The sequence below is a fragment of the Podarcis tiliguerta genome (assembly GCF_965153285.1).
Source record: "Podarcis tiliguerta genome assembly, chromosome: 9".
Lineage (NCBI taxonomy): Eukaryota > Metazoa > Chordata > Lepidosauria > Squamata > Lacertidae > Podarcis > Podarcis tiliguerta.
Window position 1 is genome coordinate 27,402,300 of NC_139542.1, and position 21,765 is coordinate 27,424,064.

The 21,765-nt window shown below is 40.9% G+C and overlaps 3 protein-coding genes across 6 annotated transcripts in view; 1 reads left to right on the top strand and 2 right to left on the bottom strand.

The window, feature by feature from the left end:
- PRSS12 (serine protease 12) overlaps positions 1–2,220 on the bottom strand; it is a 71,579-nt gene extending 69,359 nt beyond the window's left edge. The window contains exon 1 of the mRNA XM_083457327.1: positions 1,893–2,220. Coding sequence (XP_083313453.1) covers positions 1,893–1,921 — 29 coding nt within the window. The 5' untranslated portion in view covers positions 1,922–2,220. The remainder of the gene's footprint in view (positions 1–1,892) is intronic.
- METTL14 (methyltransferase 14, N6-adenosine-methyltransferase non-catalytic subunit) lies at positions 2,018–19,416 on the top strand. Of its 4 annotated transcripts, none has more exons than XM_083457428.1 (11): positions 2,018–2,145; positions 3,574–3,662; positions 4,274–4,367; positions 5,711–5,791; positions 6,353–6,440; positions 7,584–7,674; positions 9,084–9,225; positions 9,348–9,440; positions 11,925–12,041; positions 16,054–16,264; positions 17,838–19,416. In XM_083457428.1, exons 1-11 carry the CDS (start codon positions 2,080–2,082, stop codon positions 18,140–18,142), a joined length of 1,377 nt encoding a protein of 458 aa, XP_083313554.1. In that variant the 5' UTR covers positions 2,018–2,079; the 3' UTR covers positions 18,143–19,416. The 4 variants fall into 4 exon arrangements, with proteins under 4 accessions (XP_083313554.1, XP_083313555.1, XP_083313552.1 ...); XM_083457429.1 differs by having other exon boundaries at positions 4,274–4,361; XM_083457426.1 differs by lacking the exon at positions 2,018–2,145 and adding an exon at positions 2,337–2,441.
- A 440-nt stretch (positions 19,417–19,856) lies between these two features.
- SEC24D (SEC24 homolog D, COPII coat complex component) overlaps positions 19,857–21,765 on the bottom strand; it is a 59,532-nt gene continuing 57,623 nt past the window's right edge. Inside the window, exon 23 of the mRNA XM_083457207.1 lies at positions 19,857–21,577. Coding sequence (XP_083313333.1) covers positions 21,437–21,577 — 141 coding nt within the window. The 3' untranslated portion in view covers positions 19,857–21,436. The remainder of the gene's footprint in view (positions 21,578–21,765) is intronic.

The window sequence follows — 21,765 nt, forward strand, 5'->3', positions numbered from 1 at the left end:
CGGAGAACCTGCTTGAGAGCATATTGTGTATAAATGAACTTTTTCCATCAACCCTAACCATATTCTTACAATGGTCTGGTCATATGATCTGATGTGCTTCAAAGTGACAGTGACAGTTAAGAGCAGACTAATTCAATTGCTGTTATTTATTCAAGATGCATTATTGAATTGACTCGATCACACACAGAGCTGTATAGGGCACAAGTATAGGGACGCGGGTGGCGCTGTGGGTTTGCCGATCGCATGGTCGGCAGTTCGAATCCCCGCGGCGGGGTGAGCTCCTGTCTTTCGGTCCCAGCTCCTGCCCACCTAGCAGTTTGAAAGCACCCTTAAGTGCAAGTAGATAAATAGGTACCGCTCTGGCGGGAAGGTAAATGGCGTTTCCGTGTGCTGCGCTGGTGCCGGCTCGCCAGAGCAGCTTCATCACGCTGGCCACGTGACCTGGGAGTGTCCCCGGACAGCACTGGCCCTCGGCCTCTTAAGTGAGATGGGCGCACAACCCTAGAGTCAGACACGACTGGCCCGTACAGGCAGGGGTACCTTTACCTTTTACTATTCAATTATTATATCATTGTCAATTAAAAATACATTGAATAAATAATGCCAGATACCTGTTTTTAAAAGTCCTAATTTTAATTTTAATTATTTTGTTTCACTTCCATTATTATTTATAGGTATTCTTATAAATAATGAAAAATCTTAAAACATTAGTGATGTGGGGTTATAAGCTGTATCATGTCCAGGGTTCCCCTTGGGGAAAACCATGAAGAATTTAACAACACAATACTTTTCAAATTTACATAGGAATAACCAGGGCTTTTTTCCAGCCAGAACTCACCTCTCAGGTGGGCACCATTGCCATTATTCTGGCACCTCTTTTTCTAGAAAAACAGCACTGGGAATGACAACAATGAACATAGTGGAGCTTATTTCCAAATACTGTCAACCTGCTTATACCTGCGCAGCAATGGTTTTTGAAACAACCCTGCCTCATAATGGTATATTTGGCTGTGCACACACCATACATCTAAACCACATGAGTTCCCCAAAAGAACCCTGTGAACTACAGTCTGTTAAGAGTCCTGGGAATCGTAGCTCTGTGATGGCTAAATTAGTTTCCAGGATTCTCTGTGGGGAAGGTAGAAAGCAATACGCTTTAAATGTATGGTGCATCTACAGCCCAATAAAGCAAGCCTGCATACACCCAATAGTATGTAGGGATCTTCAACTGGTGGGCCTGGACCCACCACTAAGTCACAACCTGGTCCAAGGTCACAGTAGCAGTACTATCACCATGGTGAAAATTTAAGAAATGAATCCTCAAATCCATGTTTGGGTTAAAGGCAAGTCCCAGGTCTGAAAAGGCAGAAGACCTCTGTACAGTACACTCCAATTAAGCCAGGGGAAGATGTGTCACAGCTGCAGCATCATATGGATGCTGTATTCAAGGTAGTGAAAGGCACACCACAAAAAAAATACAAAAATAAGGTGAAAGCGGTAGGCGCCAACAACGTCTATATGCCAACTACACACAGATGGAGCCAACGTATTTGCAACAATGTGGACCCTATTAAATGAGCTGTTTGATATTTAAAAAATAAAATAAAAACAAATTAAGAATGACAATGAACCTGCTTTTGTGAGTTACACATCAGCTGACCCACGTGTTTATGTCAACAATGTAGATACTTGCCTGGAAAAATGAATTGCTGATTTTTCAATAATGAAACAACAATTTGCATCGATTCGTTTATGTGGCATATTTCTAATGCGCCTTTTAGCAACTTTCATTGAAACGGTTAATTAAAAGGCAAACCAAAGCAAACCCCACACTAAAGCAGCCAAGCCAGAGTTTCCGCTTGCCCTCAACAAAAATGGCCGCTAACAGCTACCGGAACGAGAGCGGTCGCACAGGTTCCATTCACTTCTGCACATTATGTTCCATTCATTCCTACGAAAGTACTGGCAAAACTCCTTACCGTCGATGGTACCGGCTATAGAGGAAGGCGGAAGTGTCGTTTTAGGTAGGCGCCAGGTAGGCGACGACAGTTCTTTCGCCCGCGAATCCGTCGGACGAGGATGAACAGCCGCCTGCAGGAGATCAGAGAGCGGCAAAAATTGCGCCGGCAGCTCCTGGCTCAGCAGGTAGAGGCGGCTTGGACACCCGAGTCGATTATCTCTAGGCGGCAGCTGTCTTTCGGGAAGCGACGGCGGCGCGTGCGTGTTCCCCGGGGTGGGGTGGGGGCAGAGTGGCTTGTCTCCCGTCTCCTAATGAATCTCATAATTAGCGCACTGCTGTGACGTAAAGCCCGAGTCTCCCCTAGTGGGGAGGGAGGGGGGTTGCCGTCGCCATGGAGACGAGGATGGGAGGTCGGGGGGGCTGTATAGGAATAGCTCAGCCTCCTGTCTCTGGGACTTTTGGAGGGGTGGTGTGTTTCCTGGTACATCTGTTTGGTGGTGTTATTAATGATGATGAATGACGGCGGTGTTTTTATTGCCTTTAAAGGAGCAAGTAATTCAGAGTTTCTGTTAACAGTGTGCTTTCCAGGGCTCTTTTTCAAGTGATAATACAATACAGTGGTACCTCGGGTTACATATGCTTCAGGTTACAGACTCCACTAATCCAGAAATAGTTTTGTTGTTGTTTAGTCGTGTCTAACTCTTCGTGACCCCATGGACCAGAGCACGCCAGGCACTCCTGTCTTCCACTGCTTCCTGCAGTTTGGTCAAACTCATGTTCGTAGCTTCGAAAACACTGTCTAACCATCTTGTCCTCTGTCGTCCCTTTCTCCTTGTGCCCTCCATCTTTCCCAACATCAGGGTCTTTTCCAGGGAGTCTTCTCTTCTCATGAGGTGGCCAAAGTATTGGAGTCTCAGCTTCAGGATTTGTCCTTCCAGTGAGCACTCAGGGCTGATTTCCTTCAGAATGGATAGGTTTTATCTTCTTGCAGTCCATGGGACTCTCTAGAGTCTCCTCCAGCACCATAATTCAAAAGCACCAATTCTTCGGCGATCAGCCTTCTTTATGGTCCAGCTCTCACTTCCATACATCACTACTGGGAAAATAGTACCTCGGGTTAAGAACTTTGCTTCAGGATGAGAACAGAAATTGTGCTTCGGTGGCGCGGCAGCAGCAGGTGGCCCCATTAGCTAAAGTGGTGCTTCAGGTTAAGAACAGTTTCAGGTTAAGAATGGACCTCCGGAACGAATTAAGTACTTAACCCAAGGTACCACTGTACATTGAGAAAGCCTGTGTTGGAAGACAGCCCCCCCCCCAACCCGGAGCTCTCCACGTGTTTTGGGCTGCAGCTAGGCTGGGGAAGGCAGGACTTTATGGGAGACACTGGTTAAAAACCCTACTCAGGTATAAAGCTTACTCAGGTGCCCTTGGCCCCATTACATACTCAGCACAACCTATTCAGGGTGTGAATTCAGTGGGGTTTAATTATTCAAACAAAGCCACTACAAATGGTAAAGTATGTTATGTTTATATCAAACCTTTCATCTCTGGCTTCTTCGTTGGGTACTAAGTGTGCTGTTTACGGTGTTCTTCGTTTTTTGCTTTTCTTCCAGCTTGGGGCTGAAAGTGCTGATAGCATTGGTGCAGTATTGAATAGCAAGGATGAGCAGAGGGAAATTGCTGAAACAAGGGAAGCATGCAGGTTTGTACTAAAAGAGGTTGGTTGCATTTCTCATACTGTAAGCAGTTCAGAGGGAGAAGGGAGATCCTGTCAACTGCTGTGTCACTAAGGAGCTTGAGTTCGTTTTGATCTTGACTAATTCAGACTGTTCAGTTTGTCAGCAAAAAGCTGGAAACGCATTTCATTGTAAGGGACAAAAGAGTTTGGCAAATAGTAGTATATTAATCACTGTGGTCTTATTTGTAAATGTATATATTGTCTCTAGTAAGCTCTATAATAGTGCCTGAATTTACAGTTTATCTGGGGTATGACTTTACGTCAAGCAGGAATTTCTTTGCACTTCTGATGTCCAACATAATATGAAAATAAGCTTATTCAGGAGCCTTCCCCACTTCTAGAGAGGCTTTTCCTGGCCTGCAGAGTGGAGGTTGGGGAACGTTTATTTCATGAACTTCCTTAAGTGAATTAATCTTTAAATCTATGCCACTGTTTCTCCAGTAAGCTTTAAATTGGGAGAGTCCTGATTTGCCATAGAAGTAAAGATGGTGCCCTATTCAATGAGATGAGAACCAGAAATAAGTGAAATCAAGTTAATTAAATGTGTTCTAGACTGTTTTCTTTCACATTTGCAGGGCCGCTTATGATACATCTGCACCAAATGCCAAACGCAGATATCCAGATGAGGGAGAAGCTGATGAAGAAGAAATAGAAGAATATAAGGTTAAAGTGTGTTGCAGTAAACCCTCTTCTTATAATAGCAGCATATGTCTGTCATTCTTTCTAATGGAGTTATATGAAATGCAGAGGTCTGAAACATTACTTTGCAAGACATTAATATAAAAAGGTTTGCTTTTTCAAAGCACCTCAACATTACATATTTTAATAATTAAGGCCACAATTTATAATTTAGTGGTTTTTAAGACTTGAAGAATTGTCTTTGGATCTGTTCCTGTTTTAATACTGTTGCACAAATAGTTTGATAGCTATCTCAATGGAGAAACCATTTTGGAGCCTTAAACAGCATACTACTATGATGATATACATATAGCCAGTCAATATCCAAAAGCTTATCTTTCCTCTTTAGTGAAATTATTATTATTATTATTATTATTATTTTATTTATATCCTGCCCTCCCCAGCCGAAGCCGGGCTCAGGGCGGCTAACAACAATAAAACAGTACAACAGTACAACACAACACAACACTCTAAAATCATTCATTATAAAATTAATTCAAATCAAACCAATGGCAACCATTGGGCCGGAGCTCCACGGAGATTACCGAAGGAGGGAGTCAGGCTGTGCCCTGGCCAAAGGCCTGGTGGAACAACTCTGTCTTGCAGGCCCTGCGGAAAGATGTCAAGTCCTGCAGGGCCCTAGTCTCTTGTGACAGTGTGTTCCACCAGATCGGAGCCACAGCCGAAAAAGCCCTGCCTCTAGTTGAGGCCAGCCTAACCTCTCTGTGGCCTGGGACCTTCAAGATGTTTTTATTTGAAGACCGTAAGTTTCTCTGTGGGACATACCAGGAGAGGCGGTCCCGTAGGTACGAGGGTCTTAGGCCCTATAGGGCTTTAAAGGTTAAAACCAGCACCTTAAACCTGATCCTGTACTCCACCGGGAGCCAGTGCAGCTGGTATGGCACCGGGTGAATGTGATCTCGCAGCGAGGAGCCCGTAAGGAGTCTCGCTGCAGCATTCTGCACCTGCTGGAGTTTCTGGGTCAGTCTCAAGGGCAGCCCCACGTAGAGCGAGTTACAATAATCCAGTCTGGAGGTGACCGTCGCGTGGATCACAGTGGCTAGGTCATAATAGTGTAATATAGGAGATTGTTTAGTTTGTAATGTAACTTGTAAGGTGTAATTGGTTCAGTAATGACAGAGAGGGGCCTTTCTGGCACCATTAGATTTTATTCTCCCTGCCCCCCAAAAACATCTGTCATTGGAACCACTCATGATCTGCTGTTGCAGGAAGCTAATGTTCATAGGCAGTCGTCTTTCATCCAGAAGTGGAAGGATAATGAGAAGAGAAACATCCTGTCTCTACATTTGTATAAAATGTGCTTTCTTCCAAAGGATGAAGTAGAATTGCAACAAGATGAAGAGAACCTGCCCTATGAAGAGGAAATATACAAAGATTCCAGTACTTTTCTTAAGGTAACCAATTCATATACTTCAGTGTTGCCATTGTTCTCCTATCTTACATCATAATTGCATCTGAAATAACTGGAAATACAAATTTAGGACTTTAATTTAGGATTGTTATACCTGCGGGTATAGGGCGGTATATAAATTCAATAAATAAATAATACTGAATTAACAAAAGCATACTCCTAGATATACTTTTGACCAGTGTTAAACACTAAAGCTGCAGCATTCCACAACATTAAAGCTTCTGTTATGCACAGTGATGACAAGGTTGAAAGGTGGCAAAGTTGGTTGCCTAAAATGGTGGTTATACTGTTCTATTTGCTATATGCCTCATGTCATTAAAAAGGGATGAGCAGGATACGCTGTGCATTAGAACTGAAGCATGTTAAGATAATAGCGAACGGGGAGATAATGGATCACTTGTCTGCAAGCGATATTAAGATAATCGAGCCAAACCCTGTGCATAGTGTTGGGTTCCTTCATGTGCAAACGGCATGATAAAACCAGTGTATCTATGATGTGCATCATTTTGCTAATCTATGTTCTTGGGTGTTTTTCTTCCTATAGGGGACCCAGAGCTTAAATCCTCATAACGATTATTGCCAACATTTTGTGGATACTGGACATAGACCTCAGAACTTCATCAGAGATGTGGGTATGTCAGAATAACATGAATGCATTTATGAAGTGGTTTTTCATGTTTGCCATATGGTTTCTGCATGCAAGAGCTGTAGGAGTTTTTATTCACTATTATCCTGAGAAAACAGTATATCAGATGTTTCCAGATCTGCCTTTGACAGTGTCAGCAAAATTAGTGGTCTATGTGAAAGGCTTTATTAAATGGTGTTTAGCTGTATACCAGTTTACTTATGGTACAGAGAGCAGGGGTGGAGAAGAGGGTGGGAATCACTGCTTTTTCCTCTCTTGGCTAAAGAATCCTATCTCAAATATTTGTGATCTATCTTCCAAATGCAATGGCATTTCTTTTGCAGAAATTATTTTTTTTATATGTTTTAAAAGTTTGAATACCTCTAAGTATGTAATACACAGAAATCAAAAATTAGATTTCAGGTAGCCATGCCTAAAAGTAAAAATAGCAGGCTTCAACCAGACATCTGTAAAAAGACTTTAGACACTTCTTAGCCTGGTTCACATGTCACATCATTTGATTTTTCATCATTTATTGATGTTTTTAATTACTTTTTTGTGCATATTTTAGTTGATTCTATTCTTGTATATTGTATTCTGCTGTATTATGAAAGTGTGGATTATCACTTCATATATAAATAAATGACATTTCTGGCAGGTTGCCTGGGGGATGGGAATAGGAGGACATAAAATCAGAGTATATCCCTGTTAGTGTAAATGGGTTAGATTCTCCTGTGTCCGGCTGACATGGGGAAATCTCAGTGTCATCTCCACAGCTACTGGCAGGGTTGACATGGCTGTTGGGGAAAGTAGCTGATATTGCATTTACAGAGCAGAGCAGTGTGTGTGTTTCCCTCCTGTTCTAGGCTGGATTAGTGCAGGGTATTCTGCCCCAAAATATGGCACTTGTAATCTATTCGAATATTACATGCAACGGTGCACTGAAACTACTGGCGTTTGGCAAGGTCAGGTAGAAATTTGGGTTGTAACACAAAGTGATTCTATGCTTGACTAAGTTGTAGCATCTAGCGCAAGTTCAGTGAAAGGGTTTGTGCCAGAGAGTCTGTGTCAAATTAAACTTCTTCACTTGTGGCCACCTGTTTATGAAAACGTAATTCTATAGCATAAAAATGGCATGTTTTTCTCTTAGGCTTAGCAGACAGGTTTGAAGAATATCCAAAGCTTCGAGAGCTTATCAGACTGAAGGATGAGCTAATATCTAAATCGAACACTCCCCCTATGTAAGTACATTAAATGAGCTGGATTCTGTTCTTCAGACTGGCTTAACATTGGTTATTGTTAGACTGCTAACTAAACCCCTTTCAGCACCTGTTTAAGATTTGCATGTTCTATTTTTGGGTTGTATTTATGAAATAAGCAAGGTGAATTTCAAAGATTACTAGGGCTGATGGGAGTTGTAGTTCAGCAGCATCTGCAGAGCCAAAGGTCCCCCACCCCAATGTAGAATGACATGAAAAGAGGATTAGACAAATGTATGGTGGATAAAGCTCTCAGAGGTTGCTAGTCATGATGGCAGTATGCATCTGAATACCAGTTGCTGGGAAAGTTGTGTTGCACTTGGATCCTGCTTTTGGGCTTCCTGTAAGCATTTGTTATCTGTTACTCCAGGGAGTAAGACTTGAACCAACAGGTTCAAATTACATGAAAAAGACTAACCTGCTAGGAAGAAATTTATGCAGTGGAATACACTGCCTCTTGAAGCAAGTACTTCTTCATTACAGGTTTTTAAGCAAGCTGGAAGGTCACCAATCAGGGATGCTGTAGTAGTGGGCTTCCTGCATTGACAGGGGGGTTGGGCAGGATGACCTCTGAGGTTCCTTCCAACTCATATGATTCTGTCCAATTACCCGTTTTGTATTAACTGGTGGCTTAATTCGTGTGTTTAAATCAGATTTTCTCCAGGACTATGGTTGCTTATGAAAGCTAACCCCCGATTCTCCCTTCTATTTGCACTATGAACCAATCGTGGTTTGAAACTGGTTAGTAAAATTGTATCAAAGAGGAGAATGTTACACTCTATAAACCAGCTGTAGTAGTAATCATTTTTATGATTGCTGACAGTGCTTTTTTCAAAAGCTACCTTGCTTGTAGGTCAGTAACTATCCAAGAAGAGGCCCTAGAAAATTATTTGAAGAGAATTTTAGAGTAAAGTTGGACATCAGTCTTTTAAATAGAATTAAAGTTGTGCTGATTCAAAAACAACCACAGTGCTCTGAGACTAATTTTTCATCTACCTAGGAGTGCAATTTTGTAGCAACATTTGTACAATTTAATAGAATAATGGTGGCCAGATCTGATTTCAGACATCAGTTTCTATATAATGAGGTGTCTGGTGGTCAACAATTGTTTGTGGTTTTCCAAATTTGAAGTGATTCACTCAAGCCAAGAATATTATAACTTTTGCAGCTTCACCATAGGAATTGGGTTCTCAGAGAGTGCGTGTTACTTTTCATGTATGTAAATAATAGATATTTACTCTGAAATACCATTCATCTGTACATATTTTCTTCATTCCATGAACATTGTGTGAGATATGTATCATTGTCAGTAACTGCTGAGAAATTTTCAACTTAAGGAAAATCCTGCACTAATTCATCCAAGCAACCTTGTATTTTGTCTGTGTATATAGGTATTTACAAGCTGACTTGGAGGCTTTTGATATGCGTGAACTTAAGTTCAAGTTTGATGTGATTCTTTTGGAGCCGCCATTGGAAGAATACTATAGGGAGACTGGCATAACAGCTAATGAGAAGTGCTGGAATTGGGATGAAGTGAGTTTGCTTTTTGGAAAAACCTTTACAGGATGAATGCTTGTTATATTTTTAGCTATCCATGAGCCTGTTGTGTGTATTGCTCTATTTGCTTAAAATGTTATTTGTTCTGTCTTTTTTAGATTATGAAGCTAGATATAGAGGAGCTAGCTTCCCCGCGTTCTTTTGTCTTTCTTTGGTGTGGTTCTGGAGAGGGCCTTGATCTTGGAAGAATGGTAAGATCCTGCTCCAGTACACTGGGCCACATACTTTCTCAGACCTTATAGTATCACTTTGTCCCTGTTTCTTGTCACTTTAAATGCAGAATAATTCTCTTTCTATTTCCCTAGATAATGTGGTGAGGCAGATATGAAATCATTTAAATGTTAATCCTTATTTTCCTGATGGGCACCCATGAAAAATACCATGTACTGTTTCAAGAGATCATATATCTCTTTGTAGCTTTGGTATCTCTTAAATGCTTCAGCACTAGGGTGCCTTCTTCTGGCAGTTTTGCTGTGCTTTTGATTGAAAGAGTGATGGAGGCACTGGTATCCTAAATATTCTTCTCATTAAACCAGTAATGTTTCTCCACTCCACTGCCTACCTTTGCTAACGGAGCTAGCATGTTCAATTTTATGCATGGTCTTTAAAACAGTCTCTCGTTATTGTTTTCATTTATTGCAGTTTCAGGCAGCCATTCATTTCTTAGAATCACAGGGCAGTATGCAAAAACAAAACTATTCCATACTCAATAACATTTCTAAAACAACATTAAAACCAACAGCATTCAAATATACAATCAGGTTAGCAGATCAGCACCAGACATAAAAATACAGAAAACTGAACTTTACACTCCTAACCCAAAAGCCAAGGCAAAAAATAAAATAAAATGCATCTCGCTCTGACCCTGGAATGTCATTTACTGTAGGAGAGAAGCATATCTCCAGTGGAATTGAGCTGCGCAGGCAGGGTGCAACCACAGAGAACGCTGTATCTTGTGTCACTGCACAACAAGCTTCACTATGAGAAGGGACTTTCCTGAAGAGGTCAAAACCTAGGCCAGCAGATGTAGAGAGATGCTCTTCTCCAAGTTTGGGTCCCAGGTTATTTAAGGCTTTGCGCATTGCCTTGAATAGGGTTTTTTTAAAGCAAATTGATGATTGGTACACCGTCAAGTTGGTACACCTGAAGAATCAGTATTGCATAATGGCTCTCAAAGTGCGAGTATTGTATAATGACTCTTACAGGGACATTCTGCATCAGCTGCAGCTTCTGAATCATCCTTGAGGGTAGAGTGCATTACAGTAGACTAACCGGGAACTTACCAGGGCATTGAGAACTGTGGCAGGCTGTCTCAGTCAAGGAAAGGCCACAGGTGGCAAATCATTTATAACTGGAAATGGACACTACTAGCCATTGCAGTCATCTGGACCTCAAGTGACAGAGCTGGATGAAGCAGTACCTGCCCAGCTACATAACTGCTTCTTCAGCAAATACATCCAGAAGAAGAAGAAGAAGAGTTTGGATTTGCTATCCCGCCTTTCACTCCCTTTAAGGAGTCTCAAAGCAGCTAACATTCTCCTTTCCCTTCCTCCCCCACAACAAACACTCTGTGAGGTGAGTGGGGCTGAGAGACTTCAAAGAAGTGTGACTGGCCCAAGGTCACCCAGCAGCTGCATGTGGAGGAGCGGAGACGCGAACCCGGTTCCCCAGATTACGAGACTACCGCTCTTAACCACTACACCATACTGGCTCTCATAATAGACCTTCTTCCTAATTCCAGGACATGCGAACCACCCACCAACAGCTTCAGTTTATTGGCCCTTACACCCAGCCCATTACTGGTTCAGCACCTGCATAGCATTTCCTGATTCAGATAGTATATAGAGAGAAGAGTTAGATATCATCAGCATGCTGATGATATTAAAAGTACCCCTTCTCACAGTGAGACATTTGTCACCCACTGGTTCCACTCAGTCAGCCCTTTTTAGCAAGCCGTTGTTAGCCAAGAATGGCAAGGGTCAAGAGATGTGGTTGGCCACACCCCTAAAGTGCCTTGTTCTCATCCCTGGGCCACAACATCTGGCCAGATAATCTTTCAAGCTGCTATTAGAGGTTCTATCCCAGCTATGGCATCAACTGCCAAGCAAATGCAAGTATTGACAGCTTCATAGTTGTCATGGCAGCCACTGAAGCACTGAGCTGGCTTAGATTGGTATACATGTTGAAATTCCCCAGTACAATTGACTGAAGGCTTTCCAGCACTACATCTGAGACCTTGTTTGGCCATCTTCCCATGCCATACTTCCCTCTGTCAATATAGGTATCTGCGTGCAATCATGAACAGGCTTCCAAGGGTGTATGCCCGTTTAAACACAATGGGACTTGCTTCCAAGCAACCATGCGTAGGATTGCCCTGTATGTATGCTTAGTGTCATGCCAATGCATCTCCACCATGGTAGCAAATGTTTAAGCATACACTCCTTCACATGAAATGATGTGCTGCATAAATAAATATTTAGTAGAGTTGCTAGAATAACCACGGTAGAAATTTCACGGTGGCTTTTGCTTTAACAATTGGAATTTGATCTGATTCTGAAAAATGTACAGGAGAGGAAGAAGCTTTTAGGCATGCCAGAAGTGAAATATCTTATTCTACTTCTGTGTATTGTACATAGTGATTGTCTAATTTTATTCCTTTTGTTGAAATGTTTCAGTGTTTGCGTAAATGGGGCTATAGAAGATGTGAAGACATCTGTTGGATTAAAACCAACAAAAACAATCCTGGGAAGACCAAGACTCTGGACCCTAAGGCTGTCTTTCAAAGAACAAAGGTACGTCTTTGTCTGAATTTCTTCATCTCCTCTTAATTTAGTAGTTCCACAAAAACCACCAGATGTTCTGTTGTTGATGGTAGCTGTTGTACTTTTAGGAAAGGAGTTACAGAGCAGCTTACTTCTTTTGCTTTCAAATGTAAGTTTATCTGATAATGATTTTAGAAAATGGGTGACCAATTTTTAACATTTGTGGACTCTTAGCTTCATCTGAGTAAATATTGAAATCCTCTCTTGTCTTCATCTAACAGCTTCATGAAGTTCTTTTTGGGAAACCTTTGAATGCTCTTATTCAGTCATTCTTATTGAAATGCAGATCAGATAGGATAAGGCGTCTTAGAAATACTTTACCCTTCTGTCACCCTTCAGGAGATGATGGAAGAGGGGGTAGAATGCCTTGTATAGTTTTCTTTGTGCTAGTCTGTTGCTATAGATGGGAATGCAGTGTGATTGACTTTCATTTTGTCAACTATTAAGACTCCTACATTGAAATGTAAATAAAATATATTGGTAGCAAGGGGTTCTCTTTTGGTTTTCTCAAGAGCAGTTTGGGATTGCTATCACTACCCTACAATGCTAAATGCATTGTAGAACTGGAGCCACACCAGTTCCTTAAGACAACTGTGCCTCTTACTAGAGCAGATTTCTGGGATATTACTTTGCGTTTGATAGGATGTCGTTGAGAAGTGATAGAGTGGAAAAAATAAGTTAGTGCAGAGTTAAATTGTTTAAGACTTTCCACCCTTGGAAAAATGTCAGTAGGATTACCTGGAGAAATTTAAGATGTGCTTAGCAAAAGCCTGATAGCTGCTTTCCCTAGATAAAAGTAATGTTGGGTGGCAGCAATTGGAGAGTGGTTCAATATCCTCTCCTCTCAAATTGCCTTTTCTTGAGATTGCTGCTTTTCCTGAAGCAAGCAGTATCAGGAATTGGTTGCATATGTATGTAGTTTACTCTATGGCATTTGTTCTGTTAGTTTCCCTAATGATAGCAGCATCAAGGAAACTGTCACCAAACACATTTTAAGGGCTGTGTCTAACTCAATATTTGCAGAGCATTATTGATACACACAATACTTTATGTAAATTGAGATGGGCTCACTACTGTGGTGAGTTTGCGGTCTGTAAAGATGATACAGCGGCTTGGAGAAGGACTGAAGGAAAAGAAGTGATTGAATGCATTCATTTGCATATGGGTGCGATCTATTAAGGATTTGAAAGTATTTGTAGTACTTTCTCAAACAACTGTATTTCTTTGTGATGAATGACTAAGGTTATTTACAGCAGCAGCGAAGAGATTTGTTTAATTGTATAACACAGGTTTCTCCAAAAACGATCCTACCAGCATTTCCTCACTTGTCTAGTTCAATCTGAAATGGTGGGTGAGAGGAGAACGGAGCCTAACTTTACATGTTATATGCTGTGGTGAGGGAGGGGGGAGGACCACATACATGTTGGTCCTTAAGAAAAACTATGAAGTTCACAGTCCGGAATATGTTTCTTGTGGCTAAACAAAATGCACAACACTTTGAACAAGCTTTTAAGTTATCCAGAACTCTTCATCAGGCTAGATGTTAAGCCAAGCTGGAGAGTAGGGTGGGGTGACTTGCTAAAGGATACCTGGTGACTGGTTGTTATTATAGACCTTGTATGGCATCTTACAAAGTAAGCTTCTTGAATTTGTCATATTTAATTGTATATTTAGCTTAAAACAGTTTTTGTTATCCCTGTGTGTGTCTTAAATTCTGTGGTCACTTACAAGTCTTGAAATACTCATGAGAAATACACGTTGAAAGTATGAGAAGTTGATTCATGTCTACAATGAAGATTTACCTATATGCTGCTTTTATGCAATGTCCCTGATTAGCGGCTTTAGTGTCCTTGGGTGCCTTTAGTATTGCTTTGTTGCTTTCAGTACTGAGGTAGAAGCACTAAGACTAGTTTAGAAAAGTTCCTCATCTGTTTGAACCTCAGGGCTGTTTTACCAGAGACTAAAGTTTTGAGAATTGCAGTACATGTCCAAGTGGTCATTTTTCTTTCTCTGCTTTTTCAAAATGTGAACCCCTACAGCTTGCGCCAGAGATCTGGAAATGATTATTCATTCATGTCTGCAATTTTGTGAAAACCATCTGGCGACTTCAGTAAATCAGCATTTTATGATCTGGGGGAAATTGCCCATTTGGGTGGTGGTCTTCAAGACCAGATTAATCTGCAGAACCTGCAAGTAATCTTACATCAGTTATGTAGACTACCTCTGTGTGAACAGCCACTTGCATTCATCTTTAACATTAGAATATAGTAGACATTGAGTGTCACCGTCCATTTAATTGACACAGGGCAGTTCTTGGGGGTTATCTAAGTCAATTAGTACTGATTCCATAGCATACTGCAATTAACTTCTATTGAGCATTTGAATTTGTGGAAAGAAGCTGCATAAAACTGACATTGTTTAGTTTTGCGTTTTTTGGAAATTATTTATTTTTGTCTATAATTGCAAATACCACTGCATAAAAATAAGTAACTGTGTAGAGTACAGAATTAATGGGCACATTGTTGATTAAATTCACAGCCTCAACACTAGGAGGACAGGGGTTAATCAAAGAGGAGCAAATCTGAAGACCCACATAGTTCACCTTATTAGGCAGTCAGCCAAAACTTCAGTTTGTTTCAGAGGGATGTTATACTTAACTGTGGACAAATGGGAAAATCCCCCATCCCTTCTGCGAACTCCAGAGAATATCTCTGTTGGGACACATGGTTAAGAGAGATGCAGATTCATATAGAAGATCCCCAACCTCTACACCAGGCATAGGCAAACTCAGCCCTCCAGATGGAAGTACAACTCCCATCATCCCTAGCTAACAGGACCAGTGGTCAGGGATGATGGGAGTTGTAGTCCCAAAACATCTGGAGGGCTGAGTTTGCCTATGCCTGCTCTACACTCTGCCTGAGCTGAGAGCTGCTGCTGCTTCCTCCATCTGCCCATCTCTGCGGCTCTCATCACCACAGCTACCTCCTCCTTTCTCATCCTGTACCATAGGAGCCAACTCCTCGGGCCCAAGGTCCCTTTGCCCCCCCCCCCAAATGTTTGATGGGACTCCCAAAGTTGATGGTCATTGCCATTGAAATGGTGTGTGTGCACTGCATCTTGTGGTTGATTGCGCTGGGCAGGGCTTAGCTGGGCCCCGATACTTTATCCAAGTTGACATCCCTGTCCTGTACCTTTCCAGTGCCAGTACTTCCTTATTTTAGATATGTTTTCTGTGCTCTTCAGCCAACAGGACTTATATAATACTAACACAACCAATCTATATGGTCAATAAAAACACAGCTGTTAAATCGCACTTGAGAGCAGCATTAAAATTCAGCGTAAGGCAAACATGTGCTGAGCATACAGGTCACCTGCAGCTCTTCTTTGCACCACCAGTCAGTGCCCAGAACACAAGCCATCTCTGCTCTTTGTATAGTGCCTGTCTACTTCATTTGGTTTGGACTGGAAGAGGCAGGTCAGTTCAGGTGGAGGACAAAGCCATCCTCTGAGCACTAACTAGTGATAAGAGGTGCTGGGAAAGATGGCAGCTTTGGTAACCACTTCAGGAGGGTTTATAAAATATGCTTCTTCAGTTGCTCAATCTTTTATCTTCCATAATGTGGGGCAGATTTAACCTTGCTATTCATAACGTATCTCTGTTGTGCACTTTGCACACTTTTATAACAATCACTTCCACTTTAGAAACACTTTCTGAGGACTTGGTCACATTCTTTAGAATAATGATTTTCATGCTTTTAATGCTCAATTTTAAAAAGATATCTGCGGCTGAGAAAGTAGAATTTCTCCATTCATTGTCTTGGTCTTTGGCTAGTTAGATGGATCTTCAAAAGAAGTGGCATGCTGTGTTCTGTCTCCCATAATCAGTTGTATATATGTGACATGCGGATTTGCAGGGTTGGTATTTTCTTGTGTGCGTCTGATATACTTCCAAAAACTTTCTCTTTGGTTTTGTTCTACCTAGGAACACTGCCTTATGGGCATTAAAGGAACAGTCCGTCGTAGTACAGATGGAGACTTTATCCATGCTAATGTCGACATAGATTTAATTATCACAGAAGAGCCCGAAATTGGCAATATAGAGAAACCAGTGGAAATATTTCACATCATTGAACATTTTTGCCTTGGAAGACGACGCCTTCACCTCTTTGGCCGGGATAGCACAATCCGACCAGGTTAGTGTTGGTCTGATTCTGATACTTAATCATTATTTCAAAGTTTTTCCAGGAGAGGTGGACCTTTTATAAAGATTAATGGTGTGCATGAGTGGGAGAAAGAAATTCTTTAGAGAGTAGTTACATTAATCTGTTGCAGCCAAATACAAAATCTACTTATACTTCTAGACTAACTGATTCATTAGGGCATGAGCTTTCATAGGCAAGAGACTATTTTTTTCAATAAAGTGGACTGCGAACATGATGGGAACATAAATATTTCAGAGTTAAGGCACTTGGGGTTGGGGAGGAAATGAGAATGAGAATTCAAGAACCTAAATTCTGCTATCTGCAGTGTAAGATGTGAATTGAAGAATTATTTGTGATGGGATCTTCAATGCACAAATGCTAAGTAATTCCTGTTATTAATGAAGGAAAGATCATTGTTATGCAGATTATTATTCTAACTCCTTTTTGAACATTTTTTTTCAAAGCCTAAGGTCAGAGAGAAAACAATATTCAGCGAAATGGTCCACTGTTTTCATGTATAGCTGGGTTGATCTTAGAAGAGTTAAGATGTGGTGTATTCTGTTTTGGTGCAGAGGGCAATGACTAGATGGTATTCTGGTTCATTCCAGCTGTTTGGTTGATTGAGTTTGAGAAAACATGTTCTCTCACAAGAGGAACTTATTAGCCCTTATACTCCTACCCTGATCCTAAACATTTGCATCAGAATAAATGCATCTCCTTTGATATCAGCAGACTGTCATGTTTGCCATATTGTGCAGACAAATAGGTTAGGGCTCCCCATTTCTACCCTTTGTTGAGATATACACCAGTTAAGTGGGGATAAAACAAGAGAGGGAGGGCAATAACCAGAGCTACTGATGTCATCTGGAACTGAGCCAAACTTGAATTCCTTTTACAAAGAGATCATGCAACTTTTATGTGAATAATTTCTCCACTTAAGTGCTGGAGTGAGTGGAGGATCTCCCCAATGCTAGCTGGTGAATAAAAAGAGGCATGTACGGATAAAGATTTGTGCATAGTATATCTTGTTTGGTTACCGCATTGTAGAGAGTCTCGTTCTGGCACTAGAATGTTGGATTTATAGGCTCTCCTCTCTCAAGTCATGGATCATGCATTTTCTAACAATGATAAATGCATACTCCTTGAGAGCTCACTTTCTAAGCAGAACTGATGAAAGGATTCTAAAAACAAAGGAAGTGTAAGAATACTGGCCAATTATTGCTTTTTTCTTGACCACCTTAGAAACTAATCAATCCCAAAAGTTTCTTCTGCAAATGTGGTGTATTTGGCTGCCTCTCTTCTCTTTCCACCGAGCAGGTAATCTGACCTTCATCTAGGAACCTCCCTAGCAGCACTTCAACAATGGGAGTTCAGATTCTGCTTTTAGCATCTGATTACCAAACCTAGTAGGGGGGTTTTGTGTGTGTGTGTGTAACAATGGTTTGCTTCCATTCCTACAATATCTCTAACTTTATGTAGTGTTACAGTAATCCAGTCTGGTGGTACCTAAGGCACTGAACTCTGTGCACATCTCACAGCTTGCTGCTTTTCTTTCTCCTGTTAGGCTGGCTAACCGTGGGACCCACGCTCACAAACAGCAACTTCAATGCAGAAACATATACATCCTATTTCACAGCTCCAAATTCCAACCTAACTGGCTGTACAGAAGAGATTGAGAGACTCAGACCTAAATCGCCGCCGCCAAAAGACCGAGGTGGTGGTGCACCAAGGGGTGGAGGAAGAGGCGGGACTTCAGCTGGCCGAGGAGAAAGGGGCAGAGAGAGAAACAGAACAAATTTTCGGGGGGAAAGGGGAGGGTTCCGGGGAGGACGGGGTGGTACCCACCGGGGTGGCTTTCCTCCTCGTTGAACATATCAAAGTCTCAATCTTTCCCTGCCTTAATACCACTGCTTTTCCTTTGTTTTAAGTCTTCGTTCTGCTGAGGTTGTACGTAATCAGCGACTGAGTCCAGAATTTTAGTACTGACTGTATTCTTTCTTTTTTATATACATGCTGCTTGAGCCAGCCCATTTACAGCACATCAGCTTCTTTGATGAGTAACATCCAGTGCTTGTGACAGATCTCATTCATAAAAGTTGAAATCAAAGCAGAAACCACCTCCCAGTGGTTTCAGTTGTGGTTTCAAGAGCTTTCATCAACTCTCGGTCTTCCCGATTTGCAAATCATTTTATTTACTGTTAATCTTGACTCATGAACCGAACAAAAACCCTTGCTTGCCCCCTCTAAATACTATTTATTCTCAGGCTAATGAAATGCAACTCTAGTTCCCATTGCAATACTAGTGCTGATGTAAACAGAAACTTATATTTGGCATTTTAATTAACAACTTGTGTCAAATAAGTTAATTTTTCTTTTAAGAGGTGATTGACTTTGAGACTAATGATTCATAGGAAGCGCAGAGAACCTATTATCAGTATTCTGTTGATACCTCATATCTGTATGTCAGCACATAGTCCATATATGTGTGTAATCGGGGAATGATGCAAAGAGTGGTGGTGATGGCTGCCTTTTTTTAAAAAAGAAAAAAAGTTAAACTCTTGGTAATACCTATAACAATTTGCCATATTTATTGGCTGAAAAATTAAAGTTAAGATTTACTTGCAGAAGGCTCAAAACACTTAAGAATATGGTCCAACTAAACTGAAGAAATTTAGTGGAAGAAATTCAGGTATGCTGAATTTCCTGTTGAAGCTGTTGGGACTTCAGAAGGTGCCAGGCTGGATTGTGCTGTAAGTATGTGTAATACCAAAATGATAGGAAATTACTTCTAAAATACTGCTTGTAAATATGAATTCATTTGCTCTTTTATTGCAGCCAGGTGCTTTGATCCACATAAACAACAGAGTGGGGCTACAGGCTGTACTCCCCTACTCTCTCTCTCCCCCCTCCCATGATCATTTGAATTTTCTTTTTTTAAAAAAACACAAAACCTGTTGTTATGGATTGGTTGTGTATGATGAAATCTGATGAAATTTCAGCTCATCTTGTCAGGGATCCTCCTGACAAGAAGTTGTAAGGACTCAAAATTTCTTGTACTTTGGTTCCTGAAAGCCAGCTTTTAAATGTCTCTTTAAGTGATGGAATGTATTTTTACTATTTTTGATAAATGTATAATTATTTTATTGGATGCTTGCCTTTATTTTATATATCTATTTTCATAAGCAGGTTCTTGTCAGTTTTCACGTTCAGCTTTGCAGGTTTAAACCCTAATTTACTGTAGTAATACATTTTTTCCATAGAACTGTGATTTTATGCAAGTCTGTAAAAGAGAACTCAGCTGTGAAACTGTTTATGCAGTATCCAAGACAAATGTGTGACTTGGGTTAACCTTTTTGGTTTGATTAGGTAGAGTTGCCACCTAGTGGAACGGGAACGAAATTCTAAAGTCAGTTTATTGTGCAACCCATGATTTTTTTGAAGACCAGTGTATTTCCACATCCTACATGAGAGAAGGCACCACTGGATGAGATTGATTGTATCCTGTATAATACCGACTCCAAGAAAATTGAGGATGTAAAATATGTTTTTGAAATGGTTTTAGTTAAGTAAAGATAAAAGCTACTGTAGGACTAAAGTAATAGTTTATTTCTCAAGGTAGTAATTTCCAGCTTCTGAAGAATATTATGTTCTACAAATTTAGATGGCTTTTTAAAAGAATCAGACATTCATATACATCCATCAACAGCTGAACGAAAACTCATAATCAGAGACAATATACTTTCAAACACCAGAAGCTTGGGATGAACACCAGGAGATGGCTTAATGTCCTTTATGCACTTCCTAGAGGCACTTATGGAAACATGAAGGTGGACTACATCATGGACACTTAAGTCTGGTCAGGTAGGGTCCTTTTGCAAAAACAGTGTAGTATAGCGATAGTGGCTTCTTGTAATAAAAGACTATGAAATACTGTTTCTGTTACGATGCAACAGAACACAGGATAGACCGAGATGAAGATGGAAAATGTATCAAGCTGTTAAGAAAAAGTGTCCTAGCTTGTTTAACAAACTAACAGTTTAATGTAGTGGTTCCCAATTGGGGGTCCACATAACCCACCCAGTGAGTCCGTGGCACATACCTGTCAATTGTCCGGCACAGCCTGCTTTTGGGGGCTGTGCTTTCACCCCCAAACACATCAGATTGCGGCACCCAAAATCACAGATTTTTTGGGCGGCTGTGCTTTCGTGTGGGTAACGTGATTCATGTGGGAGTGCAGCACAGAAGATGGCATCCCAGTTTTGCAGTGGGACATGTTGGAGGGTAACGTGGCACCATTCACAAAGCAAAAACTACTCCAGGTATACATAAACATTTTTCAAAAGTAGGAGGTCCATAGCTTGGCTTCGGAAAAACAAGAGGACTGCAGTACTTAGCTAATTGGGAACCACTGGTTTAGTGCATAAGTAGCACGCTACTAGTTCAGACTAAAAGACCTACCTAGTTACAGCAGCCATTCCTTGAGTTACTAAAAGTTCTAACATTACAAGAGGGAGAAAAGCTTTTGCCCACTTTCTGTTTTATCCGCCACAAATGCTTTAAGCAACAGGAGCAGGCAGTATGGTCTCCAGATGTTGGCCTACAACTACCATCAGTCTCGGCCAACATGGTCAGGGATGGGAATTACAATGTTACCCCTGTTTTTAAGTCTTTCATCCTAAGGAAAGTGCTCCAACTCCTTGATATTTTGGTTACCATGGCGCATCACAGCACACAAAATGAAAAGAACAGTTACTTAAATGTGTATCAACTCGAAACTGTAAATAGACCAAAACATAACAGGGCTGAGAACAAAACGATCAGTTCATGAGCACTAAAAATCAAAGGTAACAACTTTATAATGCTTTGCAATTTATTGAAAGTTTATGAAATGAAAACCACACGCTTTAAGCATTGAAAGATTCCAGGATTCCAGATCTTGCCATAAGAAATATTTTTCCTTTTAAAGAACAATAAATGCTCTCCCATAGGAGTTATACCTGAGCACAGACTTGCCTATGCTACATTATTATGAAAAGGGGCACTAGTGTATGAAATTAGAAACTGTACAAAAAAAGTAGCGTTAAAAAGCACCTTCTGGTGGTTGGTCACTTAAGAATAGTCCCTTTTGACAAAATGCAAAGAGAATTAATATTCAAGCATCCATTAGTTGAGCAGCTGACAGATCTCTTTATGAACACAACACAAGAAATCCACGTAAGAAGCTCCTCCATAAATACTCTTGTCTTCAACCAGGAATTGTTTGAAAGCCATTTCTGCTTGCTCCCTTTGCTTCACAATCAGGATCTGAAAAGAAAAGTTGTGATCCAGGTGTTAAGAATTCAAAAATACTGCCTTGCGTCTGTTGTACCTTTCAACAAACTTCACTGAACACAAAGCAGAAAGGGTTTGAAAGAAGTTCTGTTTGCTAACCCCATGCCAAAACTGCACAGTTCAGCAAGCATTTTAAAAATAGCATTACAAGGGAAATTTAA

What these genes read in the sequence shown, in the direction of transcription:
- METTL14 (XM_083457426.1), top strand. Translation starts at nt 2,352, where the DNA reads ATGGAGACGAGGATGGGAGGTCGGGGGGGCTGTATAGGAATAGCTCAG. An exon ending in TAGAAGAATATAAGGTTAAA is followed by an intron (nt 4,368 to 5,710) that starts GTGTGTTGCAGT and finishes TTTCTTCCAAAG; the next exon opens with GATGAAGTAGAATTGCAACA. An exon ending in AAATCGAACACTCCCCCTAT is followed by an intron (nt 7,675 to 9,083) that starts GTAAGTACATTA and finishes CTGTGTATATAG; the next exon opens with GTATTTACAAGCTGACTTGG.